Raw genomic sequence first — 17,569 nt, 5'->3', positions numbered from 1 at the left:
CAATTTAATGCTGGTTTGCATCACTTACAAAAGTTAAAAAGTCATTAAAAAAGTAAAGAAGTTTACACTGTTTGGCGGGAAGTCTGTGGGTTCAACAAAAAAAAAAAAAAATAGTGCAGCTCAATGCTGCAATACAATTCCTCCACATGCAATACGTGGCTCAATGTAAGCTACACATTCCCATAGAAAACATAAATTGAAATACACGGACAGCTTGCTTCATGTGTCAATAGGGGCAATTCGGTAATTTTGCTAGTTGATATAATATTTTTTATACATTTTTTTCATAAAAAGTCAAAAAATTATCCCAAACATACATATTTTTTCCTTCTACTTTTTTAATCATAAAGTCAAAAAGTGTACTTATATAATTCATTTCAAACAAGCCCTTAATATTTCTCAAAACTCCTAAATCCTTTATGATCATTTCTTACTTACTCTCATGCCTTCAACCCCTTGATGAAGTACGCACATGCACGCGTGCACACACGAGAGAGAGAGAGAGAGAGAGAGAGAGAGAGAGAGAAGAAAGAAAGAAAGAAATTGCATTGCATATGAAAAAAGAATAATAAAGAGAGGATACCATAGGTTGTTAGAGGATGAGGAGGAAAGAGATTTGAGAGGATAGAGATGGGGATAAGGAGTTGCGTCGAATGTAAAAAGGTTTGGAAAGTTCTACAAAGTTGGGTAAGGAATTTGAGGGTTTGCGTCAAAGTTGAAGAGGGGTTAAGGCATGGATTTAGAGGATATGTAGGGATGGAGTTGGTAGGTAGAACTAGGAAGGGGCGAGAGGGTGGCCAGGGCTAACGGAAATAGATGAAGTGGACATAATGGTTAAGTTTTGAAAAGATAGATGATAATTTTAGTATTATATGAGATGTTAAAGAATATTTACAATTAATTAATGAGTAATTCTATTTTCACTCTACATAAAATCTCAATTATAATATTTATATAATTTAGATATAAATTTTTAAACAAAAGTCAAATATTTAGATATGATTCACATGAACATATGAATCAAAAAAAAAAAAGTTATTCGAACATAAATAATTAAATAATATATATATATATATCTGAATTATTAATTTTTATTCATAAATTAATATTCAAATATTTAATTTTTACTCATAAATTTAGGCTAAGTTTGGGAAGACTAAATAAGTCCCCTCTTTTTTATTTTTTTATCTTTTTTAAGTTACATCAATCAATATTTCCTCTCTACTTTTCTACCCACCTTTTTATAAAAAATTAAAAATACATCTATTTAGAACATCTGAAACAACCCCTTATAATAACACAAATAATAGGCACCACGATTTCACCTGGGTGCGAATAGAATGAGCAAGGATCCTCTAGAGTGATTTTTTTCTAAAGTTTCCTAGAGTGCTACATTGTGTGGTTGAGATTTACTGGCAAGTCACATCAAGTCACATCAATTTTTCTGATGTGACTTACCAGTAAATCTCAACCACACAATGTAATACTCTAAGAAACTTTAGAGAAATTTCACTCTAGAGGATCCTTGGTCGAATAGAATTCCCATTCCCCGCCCCTTCACCTTTCAACACTATAAATAACGCGTTCATTCAAACGCATCTTCAAAAAAAAAAAAAAAAAAAAACTCCATTTCTTCGCTCGACTCAACAGATTTGGTCTCCACATCTTCTTCAAAACAATAGGCAACGTTTCTCTCACCTCGCAACATCACAACCAGGTACACCTCTCTCTCTCTCTCTCTCTCTCTGTATGTGTGTATATAATACAACATCATTATCATCAGATCCCTGCGAATCTTCTCATTGATCGAAATTCCAATATTCAACAAATGTTCCTCTGAAACCTAAGGTTATGGATTTCTTTTGATGTAGAAATTGATTGTAATTTTTCTCATACACGTTTCTATTTTTTACCTTATGGATTTGTAAGTGATTTCTATTTCAACTTTCTAATTTGATCCGGTTTTAGTTATTCAATGAGCTTTGATTCCATCAAAATCATTGTAACGTTTGCAGAGCAAGTGATTTTGAGTTGATTTTCTAATAGTTCAATATCTACTTGATCTCATACACTGTAGGTCAGGGATTTGTCATCTTCAGTAAATATTTCGAGTAATTGTTCACGATCTAGTTTTAGTCATTAAATTAGCTTTAGTTTGGTCAGCAATCACTGCGAAATTTGCAAGTCAGGTGATTTTCAATTTGATTTTTAATTTCATTTTGATGTGTTTAATAGTTTAGCATCTTGTTAGTTTTGTAGAGCAGTTCATGAATTTGTTGTGTTGAATGGCCATAATTTTGGTCATATTGTTGAATTTGATCTCTTTGTTTTGTGGATTTGTATATTTCAGTTATATTTTGAAGTAAAATTTTACTCTTTCATTTTGGCTTAATTTTGATCATTTGAGTGAATTGTTTCCACTAGAAGTCTGTGTTAACTATCATTTTATTCTTGTGTTGATTCCACCAGTAAATTGTAATTTCAGTGGTTAAGGCAATTTCGATTTGCTAGTATAATTTAATTATTATTTTCCCCCTTTAAGCACTAAGACTTAAGGTTTTCAGTTGATAGGCTTGGAAAATAGCGAGCACGCACTGTCTTAATTTTGATTGGATCCAGTAGATGAATAGAATATACTTTAGTTTGATTTTGGTTATGAATTTGATTTCAGGCATTACTTAACTTATCCTTTCAATTCCCCTTTAATTTAATCACCTGTTTTGAAGTTTCAGTCATTGGTTGAGATAGATATGAACATATTGAGCAGTATCAGCAATTATTGTTTTGCTTGCTATAGTTATAAAGAAACTTGTTTTTGTTACTTAATCATAAAAACTCAGCTTCAAGTTTCAACCAAGCCAGTAGTCATATTTGATGTCCAGAATTTAAGACAGAGAATTGCCTTTTGTTCCTTGACATGGAAAAATCTGTTCAAACAAGCAAAGTAGTTCAGTCAGGCTTAAGTTGGAGTTCTGTTGTTTTTCCACCTTCCGTCAGAGCAGCTAAGGAAACAAAAATGGATAGAATAAATAGACTGTCATAACTTGGGGAAGACAATAATTGAATGAGGAACATAATAAAGTAATCGTAAGATCCAACCTTTCAGATACTGTAAAATGGCAAGGATTTTGCAGTGGTAAATTGGTCTGGCAGGTAGTTCTTCTGCAGTAGTAAATAACAAAGTATGAATTCTTTAACAATAGCTTGTGGCTGCTTCTTGTTTACTTGTGCAACCTTTACCTTTAGGAATTATGACTGATTTAGCCAATTCCTTGCATCATTTGTTTCACAAAGCTCATTGAAAAGTATGCATTCAGCATTTGTATGACATTTTGAGTTATCTTTTATTATGACAGCCAATTTATCACCTGCTAGAATTTGAGAGAGCCCTGTCGCTTTGCCATCTTCAATCATTCCTTGCTGTTATATTAAGACCACCTGGAATCGTCTTCTATTTCCTCTTGCAAGTTTTTTCAAAATGTTGAAATTATGCATTTGTATAGTAGGTTCTTATATCAGCATGCACATAAATTTGGAAGGAGGTCATCTTTTGTGAATAAAGAAACAAGGAATCTCAGGGTTTTTCATTTATCTATGGTGACAATGTTCTCATAATTAGATAGCTATTAAGTGATCCTGTGGATAACATGTACATAATATGTAGCTCTGTTAGGATGATTCAATTACTAATTTGAATGTAAAGAGGTCAGTTTAGTCATTTTATTTATAGGTCTCTTAGCAAAACATAATACAATTTTCCTGCAGTTACCAGAAACTGCAAGGCTGTTCTTGTCATTTACTTTTGTCACTGTCTGCATGATTACATACACATTTTGAATGTACCATAGGTCTATAGACTTTTGCATTACAAGCAAGACGGCCCAGACCTATATCCAACTGCCTTTTTGATGTTTGCAGGACTCAAGCATAAGATCAATCTATATGCTCTGATGGCAGAATCTCAGAAGAGAGCTTCTTCACCTGTCAATTCAAAAGAGAAAACTTCACTACTAGGTATGCTTGCCAAAGCCTTATGTTCCTTGGCGTTGAACTAGAAATTCTAGGAAAATGAAATTGTTGGGGTCAGGATAATCTGTCTCACTGTGGCATTGTCAAACGTCAAGGTAGTTGTCAATATTATGGAACCATGGCACAGATAAGAGTCCTAAGAGGACACTGACAAGGAGAATATGCATGAAAAAAGAAGAGAAAAAATAAATTACTGAACCACAACTACGATACATACTGTAAAGTTGATTTTTGAGTATCTTTATAGAAAACCCTCTCTGTTGCTTAATGCCTTTAGATGCTGCGAAGTATTGGACTGAAATTTTTATGTCTGTTCGTTTTCAAGTGGAATATACTATATGATGAGTTTCATCATTTTACTTGTAGCAGACATGGACTTTGGGAAGGACTTCCTTAGCTCCTGGAAGTCAATGCCTATGGCAGAAGATGACGCTATGGATTTTGACTTTGGAACCACTGCTAAAGGCAAGAAAAAGGCATTCAACTTTAACAATCTGTAAGAACTACAAAACCTGGAATTAGTGCTTTTAATTATGATGGAAGGCAAGGTGATTTGTCATCCGTAAAACCTTGTTAACTTCACCAGAAGAATGAATGCTGGATACAGACAAAAAGGGAGAGAGAGAGACAGAGAGCATGACTTGTGCAATATGTCATAAACTATTATCTATGTTCTTAATCAGCATATACCATCCATGGTGATCAACAAGTGTGATGCCTTAAGCAAAATTGTTTACGCTTCGAGACATAACTAATTTTTTTCTTCAGCAAATATATTTATTTATGCATTACTTTGTCCTGGCCAATAGCACTTATGGCGCAATATTTTCTGTAGGGATGTGGATTTCAATTTTGATGGTGATTTGGACAAGATATCATCATTCAAAGTAGACATATCTGATCTTGACATCTCTTCTCCAACCAAAATAGCTGGAAAATCCAAGGAAAGATCTAAAGAACCTGCTGGTGGGAGTCATCAACAGAAACAAAACGGCTTTTCCTTCCCATTTGATTTTAACGAGTAAGTGTATAAAGATCTTTCATGGGTTATTTGGTGTTTTTCATTGCATAATTTTAAATTGTGAAGCTTTATACCTGACTATGTGTTGACAGCCTTGCAATCTACATTTTATCATTGCTTATCTGACACAGTTTTTTCCTTGGAGTTAGGTTGGATAGTTTCAGTTTTGAGTCAAGCTTAACGAAAGAAGGAAAAAAATCCAACAAGAACCAAAAATGCGAAGACATGTCAAATAGAATCGAGTGTCAAGGTTCTGAAACTGACCTGACAGATGCTATTGGTGCATCAGAAGATGGCGTAACCCCGAAGCTTCCAGCATCAGTTGGTGCGATCACTTCAAAGATTGATATTCCAGTTGATGGTCTTGGACTTGTTGATTCCAGAAAAAAGAATTGCACCTCAAATTCTTTAAGAAATGACAATGGCCCTTCAAAATCTGCAACCCTTCAAAATAAAGTTGCATCAGAGGAAATGAGAACTTTGCCAGTGAAGACACCTACCACCACTGTGCAAGAGAAGAGCCAAGAATGTTACCAACAAGAGAAGACAACTTTTCCAGAGCCATGTGCTGAGGAAACCATGCAGGATCTTTCTGTCCAGTCTGTATCCGAAAATGAGTCAACTGAACATAATGCTTCAGAACTACATGTTGAAGTTTGTTCTCTGGCAACAAAAGTGAGTAGCAATACAGGTGGAGAAGAAAATGTCATTTGCAAGTCAATAGCTAATCCTGGGTTTCATTGTGAGAATCAACTGTTGGATAATTCACCTGCTATATATCCTGCACAACATATAACAAGTTCATTGAGCAACAATGGTGAAATGAACAAGTTCGAGAATGATAATAATGTTCCAGTAGGCTATGTAGATGGCACTGAACCAGCTCAAGGTGATTCAGATTCTGGAGATTCTTCAACCATAAGTGTCTCAATGGAAGCAATGCATGGCACAAAGGCCAACACAGATAATCGAAATGCAAATGGAAAGCTCCATTTGGCCTCATTGAGCAGGTCAGATAATCTTCTACTGTGTTGTATTGGTCAAATTTTGTTAATGGGTATTATTTAGAAGGAAATATGGTGACGGGGAATGAATCATGTTGGTTTTTTTCTTTAGTTTTTTTCCCATTAAGCTGGATTACAATTTTATGGATTAGCTGAAATTTAAATATATTTATATGTATACAGTTGCAAAGTTACTTTCCTAACTGTCACTGCAGAACCATAAGGAATATTTGAAAGTTGAAAGGATATTTTGTTCTGATTAATTTTAGATAGAACTTGATGAGCAAATGATATTTTGTATTCAATGAACATGTTTGTAAACTCTAGTGGAAGTTTTGATGAAGGCCGTGACATGAGAATTTGTCGAATTCATGCAGTGGAACCACAGTTGGTAAATTGATTCAAATGAAGGAAAAAGAAACTGGTGTTACACAGTCAAAGTTTTTCAAGAGATCAGATGAAACTAAATCTCAATCACAACAGGCAGCATCAACTCAGAAAAAACTTGCCATGTTTGGTGGCAGAAGTACTAGCCATGGGCAAAATTGTGCTGCAGAGGAAGGAAGGTCAGCAGGCTTTTCATGGGAATTAACTCAACTAAACTATTACATCATTCATGACACAGTGTTCTGTACAATTTTCAACAGGGAGTGTGTTGATGCTAAAGATGCACAAAGTGGGAACAAACTGGTAGGAATTTCAACCTCACATTCTGGAGAACTAAACAAAGGCAAACCTATTCAGCCAGGAAGCATGAGCAGTGTAAAAGCTCTCAAGGGTGTTGGGTGAGGCTTTTTGTATCTGGAATTTTCATTCTATAATACCCAAGGATTTTCACTTTAATTGTGTTGAACTTCTGGTGCTCCAAAATTGGATTGGACCAATACAAGTGAATTGTTCAGTTCTTCAAGGCTAATGGTGTCTTATATAATATATGATAATATATGACAGGGAGCGTTTCAATGCTAATGGTGCACTAAATGGGAGCAAATTGTTTGGTTCTTCAAGGCTACATGAGCGAGAAGTAATTAAAGGTGAATCGGTTCAGGGAAGTGGAAAGAACATAAAAAATCTTACTATTAGGTGAGGCATCTTTATATTGGTTCACATTCTATGCCAATTTTTTTATGGAAAAAGATAGCGACCCCCACTGGGGGAGACTCCCAGCACCCCCAGTGGGTGCTGATTGGCCAAATTTTTTTTTTTTCTTATCAAATCACCACCACTTTACGCTTTATGCTAAAGGTTAGGTATGTACTGAATCTTTCCCCTCCCAAACACACATTAATGTGTACTTATTGGGCGTTGTTTTTTTTTTTTATTTTATCAAATCACCAACCCCCGCGTGTGTGTGGGGGTGGTGGGGGAAGAGTGGGGGTCTCAATCAACTCCCTTTTTTTATAATCCTGACTGCGCTATAATTCTCCAGTTTGGAATGGGATTAGATTCAAAACATGATTAGTGTCGTATTTGTCAAGTAACTTGAGTTAGATTGGATTCAGGTTCTCAGCTTACATTATATATATATATATATATATATATTTATGTTAAAATTCACCCACTATCACCTACCACACTTCACCTACTCTCCACCTACTCCCAAACACACTCCTATATAATAGGAATCCTTGTAATTGTAATAACATTACATCAATCAATAATACATGTTAGAATTTACCATCACCTACCACCACTACCACCTCATCTACTCCACTAAACCTAACCCACTACACCACTACCACCTCACCTACTCCACTAAACCTAACCCACTACACCACTACCACCATCCACTACACCTACATCTATATAAGGAACCATTTGTAATATACAGAATATCAACATTATATCAATCAATAATACAATTCTCTATTTCTCTTTATACATTAAATTTCTACATGGTATCAGAGCAAGGTTAAGCTCTTGGTGCTCTTCGCCTTCTGGCGGGCGGCAACTTTGCCTTAACCGCCCGCCAGACCTCAACCAATTAAAACCTACCAAAACCTCCAACCACTGCAGCAACTCAAACCACTGCTAGCTCGAATTGACGCCAACTCTTCTCGCAACCAGTGTTTCATTTCGGCCTACTGCAGATACAGATTGCCTTGCTGCAACTCCGGGCACCGTCGCCGACCATCCCAACTCGCATGGTTTGCATGCTTCGTGTCCAGCACCTGCAATATTGCTGCGTCTAACTGCTAACCACGACGCCTACCCAATACGTCGTTGGTCCGTCCATCATTCTTCTCATTCACTGCTCATGCGAGCTACATGTGCTGCCGCCGACCTGTTCTAACTGTCTCGGTGCCGTGTATGTGTTCAGATGTAAGAACACAAGACATGTCCTCTCGTCCCAAAGTCTCCACTCCTCTCACCTCCCTCCGCCGCCTGGCTGAAGGTTACTGGTTGAAACAGTCCTCGATGTCTCCCTATGCAGATTTTGTCACTGCAATGCTTATTCGTTCAACTGGCCTGAATCTTCAAAAAGCATATTCTCAAAGATTGAAATCACTAGGCCTTGTTGGACTGTTGGAAAATTCAGAGATTCTTTCATCTGGGGATATGGCTGCTCTGGTGTACTTATGGAATCCTTTTACCATAGTCAGTTGTGTGGGTTTGTCTACTTCTCCAATTGAAAATTTGGTCATCATACTGTCACTTTATGGAGCTTGTACACGACAAATTCCATTGGCAGCTTTTGGATGGGTCATAGCAACACATTTGTCCCTTTATCCTGCTATTCTGATTGTACTGGTGATTCTTTTATTAGGTTATGGTCCAGATGCTCCCCCAAGGAAATTGTTACTGCAAAGGAATTCCTGTGAACTGACAGGTCAACAGAAGGAACTGAAAAATCAACCAGTGCAACTAATTTGTTTCTCTTGGAAACCAGTTGTGTGTTTCTTCTTGTGGGCATCCATGTGGGCATTCTACGTGTTAGTTCTATGTGGCATTTCTGTTAAACAATATGGTGGTCTTCGGGAGATGTTTAAGAGAACTTATGGGTTTATTCTCATAGTGGAAGACTTGTGCCCAAGTTTGTCATCTTGTTAAAGCAAACAAATTCACTCTCTCTCTCTCTCTCATCTTTCCACTTTCAAACCCACAATCCTTTTTTTTTTTTAATCAACCCACTACCTCACTTTCTTTAAACCCCACTTTCACTCACACTCACATGGGCTTGTCCCATTCTCCTCTCATCTTTTCAACTTTTCTTTCAACTTTTTTTCCAAAGTATTTGATCTGCCCAAGACGTGGCACAACACTTTATTTTATATATTATTATTATTCTTATTATTTCAACCAAAAAAAAAAAAACAAAGGCAGAATTGCACACCAAACCTTCCCTTATTTTATTCATGTCGGGCCTCACCCCGATCACCATTTTACATAAAAAAAAAAAAAAAAAAAAAAAACCAAACAAACAAAACCCAAACAACCACATACACAGGCGGGATTTTTCTTCTCTACTCTGCCGCCTGTCTTTTCTTCTTGCCTCCGTCCTGGGCTGCCCTTGACGGTGTGGCCTCCGTGTTTCCCACTCCACTGGGCACGATCACTATTCCCTGCTCCTCCACTGCAGCATAGGGCGGACCTCCGAATCGGAACATCACGGTGGCCTTCCGCTTCAGCTCCTTGTTTTCTGTCTTTAGCACACTTATCTCTGCTCGCGCATCCTTATACATGCGTTGGAGCAGAGCCAGCTGGGAGTTTAACTGTTGCACCTCATTTGTCCTGCTCTGCAGCCGGTTCGACAAGTTTGTGACCGCCGTCATGGTTTCTACACATGACTTCAAAGTATACTGATTGGCCTCCACATCCGACTGTACTGCCATTCTTTGCTCCACAGACCGCATCGGAAAGTTCAACGGAGCAAACTCCGGGGCGCTTGGTTGAGGTTCCAGTGCCACCGCACCAGTTATCTCTCTTGTTGACTCATTGAGGTCGGGAAAGAGAGTGAGTAGACCACGGGATGAAGATGCCGTATTCTGGGTAGCTGAACGGGAAGAAGAGGCCATTGTTCAGATGTTTCAGAGAAGGGTTGGATACAAAGTCTTTACCGAGTGTTTCAGAATGACAATGTTCAGAGAGTTTCAGACTGGTTTCCACAGCCTCCGCATTGGTTTATATCGACACTGACGAAGCGGCCGACACGCGCACTGTGGATCACGTGCATCGCCGCGTGTCTGGCGCGCCTTTTGATGGCTCGTCTTTTGATGCATTGGGCACGCCTTTTGATGGCACGCCTTTTAACAAAAATGGGCACACCTTTTGAGGGTGCAACTTTTTCAAGGGTCCGACAAGACTCTGTAAACTGTCCCGACATTAATTTCGGTTAGTTCCTTTATGGGTCCGACACGATTCTGTAAACTGTCCCGACATTGATTCCGGTTAGTTTCTACAAGGGTCCAGCAAGACTCCGTAAACTGTCACAACAACTGTCACAACATTGTCTGCTACAACGGTCCGACATGACCCCATAAACTGTCTTCTACAACGGTCCGACATGACCCCATAAACTGTCTTCTACACCGTTATGACACCCCCATACAGTGTCCTCTACAACGTTATGACACCACCATCCAGTGTCCTCTACAACGTTATGACACCACCATACAGTGTCTTCACCATCGGTCTGACACGACCATACAGTGTCTCCTATCCTCTTTTATTTTTATGTATTTTATTATTTTGTTCCTCTCTTCAAACTCAAGTTGGCTAGTTTCTATCCTCCTTGAGTTTGCGGGGGGCTGTTAGAATTTACCATCACCTACCACCACTACCACCTCACCTACTCCACTAAACCTAACCCACTACACCACTACCACCTCACCTACTCCACTAAACCTAACCCACTACACCACTACCACCATCCACTACACCTACATCTATATAAGGAACCATTTGTAATATACAGAATATCAACATTATATCAATCAATAATACAATTCTCTATTTCTCTTTATACATTAAATTTCTACAATACATCAATTCTAACATGGTATCAGAGCTATAAGATTTAGGCCTATATTTCTTTCTCGCCGGCGGGCAGTCGGCCGGCAATCTTGCCTTCGCTGCCCGCTGGAGTTTTCTACACATACTCACTTGACGATCTGCGTTGATTCATGATCAGACAGTCCAATTTTGTTCCTGCCCCTTTGTTTCTGCCGCCACCGAGCTCGCCGGAGAACTCGCCATGCTGCTCTCGCTCAGTCACCGGAGAACTCTTCTGCTCAATCCTTGATGGTGTTGTCATAGCTACACGAGACCAACAAATCTAAGCCCTCTGCTGCAATATCTCTTGCATTCTAAGCCCGGCTGAGAGAGACGGGATAATTCATTTAGGAGCTGCTGTTGTTGCACATCAAAATCTGGCAACAAACCTAAGCCCTCTGCTGCAATATCTCTTGCATTTAAAGATGATCACAAGCGACTTGACTGAAAATGAACTGCTGTGTATGTGTTGTGGCTCTGTGTGAATGTGTGCATGAACTGCTGTGTGTTGTGTGTGGAGAACCAACCCGAGAGAGAGAAGTTGGGTGGGTTTCTCTTCTCTAAACCATGCTCCACAGGCTGTTAAAGCTCCAAACACCAAACACCCACCTTTATTTTAATATTTCCACCCATTTATTTTAAACTTTTCTTCCACCAACCCACCAACCCACTGATTTTATATTTTATTTTATCACCCATCATTTCTTTTCACTTTTTCTTCCCACCACTTTCAATCAACTTGTCTTGCATAGCGGGAAGATTGATAAAGAAAAATATTCCAATACAACAAAGCACACCCATTCTTCTTTTATTTATTTAATCACACTCACCAAGTTTGTTTCACTCTCATTATCACATCCATACATACCGGTATCATGTTGTCTTCAACTTTCTTTTATTTATCATTTTAAAATACACCCTTATCATGTTGTTCCCCCTTTTAAGATCAAAAAAAAAAAAAAAAAATATTTTACAAACTTGTCATTTCTTCATGCCGGGGATCAACCCCGATCAACATTTTACACCAAAAAAAAAAAAAAAAAAAAAAAAAAAACACACAAAACAACCACATTCACAGGCGGGGATTTTCTTCTCTACTCTGCCGCCGGTCTCTTCTTCTTGCCTCCGTCCTGGGCGGCCCTTGACGGTGTTGCCTCCGTGTTTCCCACTCCACCGAGCATGTTCACTCCCCCATACTCCTCCACTGCAGTGTATGGCGGACCTCCAAATCGGAACATCACGGTGGCCTTCCGCTTCAGCTCCTTGTTTTCCGCCTTTAGCACACTTATCTCTGCTCGCGCATCCTTATACATGCGTTGGAGCAGAGCCAGTTGGGCGTTTAACTGTTGCACCTCATTTGTCCTACTCTGCAGCCGGTGCGACAAGTTTGTGACCGCCGTCATGGTTTCCACACATGACTTCAAAGTATACTGATTGGCCTCAATATCAGTTTGCACCGCCATTTTTTGCTCCACCGACCGCATCGGAAAGTTCAACGGAGCAAAACCAGAGGCGCTTGGTTGAGGTTCACTGGCCACCGCACCAGTTATCTCTCTTGTTGACTCGTTGAGGTCGGGAAAGAGAGTGAGCAGACCACGGGACGAAGAGGCCATATTCTGGGTAGCTGAACGGGAAGACGAGGCCATGTTATGGGTTGCTGAGTGTTTCAGAGAAGGGTTGGTTACAGAATGGCAACAGAGTGTTCCAGAATCTCTTTCTCAGAAACGGAAGAGTTTTTTCAAAGGATTTTCGGCGGTTTCAGACTGGTTTGCACAGCCTCCGCCTCAACCTTGGTTAAATAGCCGAGGCAGACACGCGCATCATGCGCCTCTCGGCGCTCGCCGACAACATGGGCGCGCCTTTTGATGGCCCGTCTTTTGATGGCACGCCTTTTGATGGATTGGGTACGCCTTTTGATGGCACGTCTTTTTTGACAGATTGGGCACACCTTTTGAGGGTGCGACTTTTTAGGGGTCCGACAAGACTCTGTAAACTGTCCCGACATAGATTCCGGTTAGTTTCTACAAGGGTTCGACAAGACTCTGTAAACTGTCCCGACATTGATTCCGGTTAGCTCCTTTATGGGTCCGACAAGACTCTGTAAACTGTTCCGACATAGATTCCGGTTAGTTTCTACAAGGGTCCGACAAGACTCTGTAAACTGTCCCGACATTGATTCCGGTTAGCTCCTTTATGGGTCCGACAAGACTCTGTAAACTGTCCCGACATTGATTCCGGTTAGTTTCTACAAGGGTCCAGCAAGACTCCATAAACTGTCTTCTACAACGGTCCGACATGACCCCATAAACTGTCTTCTACATCGGTCTGACACCGCCATCCAGTGTCCTCTACACCGTTATGACACCACCATACAGTGTCCTCTACAACGTTATGACACCCCCATACAGTGTCCTCTACAACGGTCTGACACCACCATCCAGTGTCTTCACCAATGGTCTGACACGACCATACAGTGTCTCTTATCCTTTTTTATTTTTTTTATGCATTTTCTTGTTTTGTAACTCTCTCCAAACTCAAGTTGGTTAGTTCCTATCCCCCTTGAGTTTGTGGGGGGCTGTTAAAATTCACCCACTATCACCTACCACACTTCACCTACTCTCCACCTACCACTACCACCTACCACACTTCACCTACTCTCCACCTACTCCCAAACACACTCCTATATAATAGGAATCCTTGTAATTGTAATAACATTACATCAATCAATAATACATCAATTCTAACAATTTATGACTCTAGGCATTGATTTTTTTGGTCGATTTATTTTGGATGTTCTTGTTGATATTCATGCTGGATGTTCATCTTTTGGGTTGAATATTATATTTTATGAATGCAGCATTTTTTGGTGCTTTTGGTTATATAATCAGCTAAGAAATAATTATTTACTTCTACTTTGAGAAATGAGCTGTTGTCGCGATTGTTCTCTAGTAAAAGTAAACAATTGTTCTCTGGTAAAAGTAAACTCAAGAAAGCCTATTTTTCTGCAGCTCTTGTTTCAACCCTTCATCTTCATCTGAGCATACAATTAAATCTACCACACGGAACTGCACAAATCCTAGTCTTCCGGCTTTAAGCATGGTATCCGTTAAGAAGTCAAATGATGTTTGTGGTGAAGCGAATAAAGTTTCTCCTCCTAAAGCTGGTAGAAGTATAGTTGATCTCTCTAGCGTGAGGATTTCTAGGTAATATGTTAATTTTGCGTTTTGTTTTGTTGCCTCTTTATCTGTGGTAAAATGGTAATATTGTTACTGATTTTTTGAAAATCACTTCTCCTATCAAAGGACCATAGGAGCAAACAAATATCCATCACAATCTTCGAATCAGAAAGAAGTTAAATCCTTAAGAAACCCAGAGCAAAGCATGGAACTACAAGGAAGCACAGCATCCAAGATGGCCCATTCTGTTTGCACAGAGAAGCAAACCCCATCCACCCCATGTCTGAAGCGGAAAATGTTTGAGGTTATTCTTTCTCTTTCTATTTTATTTTATTTTTAATTTAAAATTTTTTGGGTTCTTTCCAAAATGAAGAGAAATTTGAGCATTAATGAGAATTTGAGTCAGTATAACACATGATATTATGTCAGAATTATATTGATACTTTACCAATGTTATAACATTATGTAATGCAGGGATTAAATGCAGATATGCTGACCTTAAATCCATCAAAACGTCTTTCACCATCACCTACCGAAAGCAGGTCCTATCCTATCATATTATTGTCTATTTATCTGGTCGAATTTAAAATTTCTAGGTTGTTTCCTGTACTTACACATGTTTTTCTCTGGAATTTAGAAGTGTTGGAGGAAGTTCAGAAAAAGTTGTCAAAGAGGTAGATTTCATCCTTTTATTTTAATTTTTTGGGCATGTTAATGTAAGAGGGTTAAATAAGGATTTGTTGAAACATTGAAACAACTGAAGTCTGATAATCAGGGAATTTTAACTGATGTCCAATGATTTTTTTATTTATTTATAAATGACTAGGTTTGCAGCCATGAGAATCGCAAAACCTCTACTCCGGATGTTCCTCAGGAGGTGAACATGACAGAACTAGAAATCCCTTTTGTAATGGAAGATGATGTCAATGTTGAAAAGGCCGAAGCATATACAAAGGAGCTTGAAGATGTAAGCATGAACTTTCAAATGACTTGAAATTGTGAACAATCATAAAACTTATGGACTAGGACTTGTTTGTTTGTAGAGAAAATTACCAAAATCTACATACTTGATCCCCAGATGTGGGGTTGAAAAATTAAAAACACTTGTCATTATGGAGATGATCTGTTGTTTCTGCAGATTTGCAACATGCTGAGAAAGAAACACGAGGAGGCAAAGGAAATATTAGTTCGAGGTCTTGTGAACAACAATAATCTGCTGATGCTCAACCATCCGATTTATGAAGAGAAAATATCCTTCCAACTGTTTTCGCTATTACGTTTTTCTTCTTTTCTTTGGGGGGCATAATTTGTGACATAAAACTATAGCTGTTTGCTCCTTTACCACTGAAAACATCCACAAAGTTCAGAAATTTGCTGCTCGGCTAATGTCCACACAGACATGAGGATCATTTTGCAATTCTCCAAGGTAAGTTCTCTTTCGAATGCCTGATTTTGTATTTCACTATATCCATTTGGTTATTGCCATGCTACATTGGTTCCAGAGACAACTATTTGTAATGTGGTATCTCATGCATCGGGTACTCTTTAATGCTCAAAACTACTGCTGATTTTTGTATGTTCTGTTATTGTGTTTGAGATACATGAAGTCCATGTAAGCTTGACCATGAACAACTAACTACATATTCTCTGATGAATGAATCTCTCAAGTTTGTTATGACAACTTAAACTTGGATGGGATTTTCTAGCTGGCAAGACATAGCCCAGCCAGTACTGTTCCTTCCGGGGTTGGCCTTGAGAACTTGTGGGGATTGTGGGGCCCACCACAAGTTCAGTTTCGATGATCCAAATCATTTATTTTGTAAGGCCTTTTGTGTATTATCATTTATGGAAAAGAAATTTAAGTCGATCAAATAATCGTAATATTTTCATTTTATGATGTTTGTCTAAAGAAAATGAATGATCTATTTTTAGAAAAATATGTCATCAATTTTTTGAAGACAAGCATGATAAAATAAATATGTTATGATTAATGTTTGATCATTGATTTTTTCAAATTTACTATATTGCTCTCCCCCAACCTAAAAAAAAAGTCAGGTCAAATTCAAAATACAATTTGAAGGAATTTCATCAGGAAAAAAAAACCCATCAAATTTTAATATAATTTTTTTAAGAGACTCGCTCTAATAGTGTATATATATTATTTTTTAGTGTAATTTATTTTTAGGTTATGATTTGATCGTGAGTCTAATAATATATATTTGCAATTTTCATTAAATTAAGTAATGTTATATAAATAAAAAATTTATACATAATTTTTATACATAATATGATTTCATATCAAAACAAAATATTATTAAAAATGAATTTATTTACAATAATGGTAATATTATATCATTCTTGTCAATTTTTTTTGTATAAATTTTTTATATGAATACAATTTTTTAATTGGGTAGGGTACATTGGTACTCAATGGCAAAAAATCATTTCAATGCAAATTATAAAGGATAAATTACAAATAAACCTTTGAAGTTTGCTTAAAATACGAATTATTTCCTGTGATTTGAAAATTTACAAATATCTCCCTATCAGAATTTTTTATTTAACAGAATTAATTGAAAAAATAAAATTTCTAACTGTTCACCTATATAATAATAAAATTATTTGAATTATTAAGTGAAATAAAATTTTGACATTATTAAAAATTATTAATTAACTTAATGATTTATTAATAAAATGACTTATTTGTTATGAAATTAGAAATTGTAAGGGCATAATATAATTTTCAAAACTACAAGAGTAATTTGTAATTTAAGTAAATCTCAGTAGGTGTGTTTGTAATTTACCCAATTATAAAGGAAAAAAAAATTGAGAGCTCCAATAGGTGAGCTCCAGGACTTCATTTGTTTTGGGTTTAAATAGATGGGAGGGGATTAGGATGGAGGTGAGGTTATTTAGGGCCTGTTTGGTAATGTTTACGTTTTCAGCTTATATTTACAAAAATTTTATAAACTGATTTTTGTTTATATTTTGTTTATTTTTAGAAAAACATAAACTACAAATGCGTTTGGTTTAGATAAAATGTTTAAAAAATTTTAAAAATATAAAAAAGAGTGAGAAATGGCAAACGGTGGCGGGTGGTGGGTGGTGATAAGTGGTGGTGACGGACAGTGGTTAGGAATGGCAACGGGCCGGGCCGGGGCGGGGCCGGGGACCACCCTCCCTGTCCCCTATTCCCGAAGGTTAAAAAATCCCCGTCCTCGTCCCTGATCTTTGGCGGGGGAACTTATCACCTCCCGTCACCGTCCCTTAACGGGGATCGGGTTTCCCCAACTTCGAAAAATCCCTGAGTTTTTTTTTTTTTAAAATTTTGTTCAAGAACAGCAAAT

The 17,569-nt window shown here is 37.8% G+C and overlaps 2 protein-coding genes across 10 annotated transcripts; both read left to right on the top strand.

Annotated features, from left to right (window-relative positions):
• The first annotated feature begins 1,535 nt into the window (after positions 1-1,535).
• LOC114282547 (uncharacterized protein At4g18490) lies at positions 1,536-15,657 on the top strand. Of its 9 annotated transcripts, none has more exons than XM_082886590.1 (15): positions 1,616-1,717; positions 1,784-1,848; positions 3,919-4,014; positions 4,396-4,525; positions 4,865-5,050; positions 5,200-6,060; positions 6,432-6,620; positions 6,702-6,839; positions 7,006-7,137; positions 14,055-14,249; positions 14,349-14,526; positions 14,697-14,764; positions 14,860-14,896; positions 15,049-15,189; positions 15,361-15,657. In XM_082886590.1, the coding sequence occupies exons 3-15, from the start codon at positions 3,951-3,953 to the stop codon at positions 15,526-15,528; spliced, it is 2,487 nt and encodes an 828-aa protein (XP_082742716.1). In that variant the 5' UTR covers positions 1,616-1,717; positions 1,784-1,848; positions 3,919-3,950; the 3' UTR covers positions 15,529-15,657. The 9 variants fall into 9 exon arrangements, with proteins under 9 accessions (XP_082742724.1, XP_082742715.1, XP_082742719.1 ...); XM_082886594.1 differs by having other exon boundaries at positions 1,617-1,717; positions 4,399-4,525; positions 15,361-15,656; XM_082886589.1 differs by lacking the exon at positions 1,784-1,848 and having other exon boundaries at positions 1,537-1,717.
• Positions 8,282-9,373, top strand: LOC145798558 (uncharacterized). Its single transcript, XM_082886599.1, has one exon. It carries the CDS (start codon positions 8,323-8,325, stop codon positions 9,103-9,105), a length of 783 nt encoding a protein of 260 aa, XP_082742725.1. The 5' UTR covers positions 8,282-8,322; the 3' UTR covers positions 9,106-9,373.
• Positions 15,658-17,569: the final 1,912 nt, after the last annotated feature.

The sequence above is a fragment of the Camellia sinensis genome, chromosome 9, assembly GCF_055761805.1.
Source record: "Camellia sinensis isolate YWXY chromosome 9, ASM5576180v1, whole genome shotgun sequence".
NCBI lineage: Eukaryota > Viridiplantae > Streptophyta > Magnoliopsida > Ericales > Theaceae > Camellia > Camellia sinensis.
Note: the sequence above shows the minus strand (reverse complement) of the source record. Positions and strands in the feature narration are given on the sequence as shown.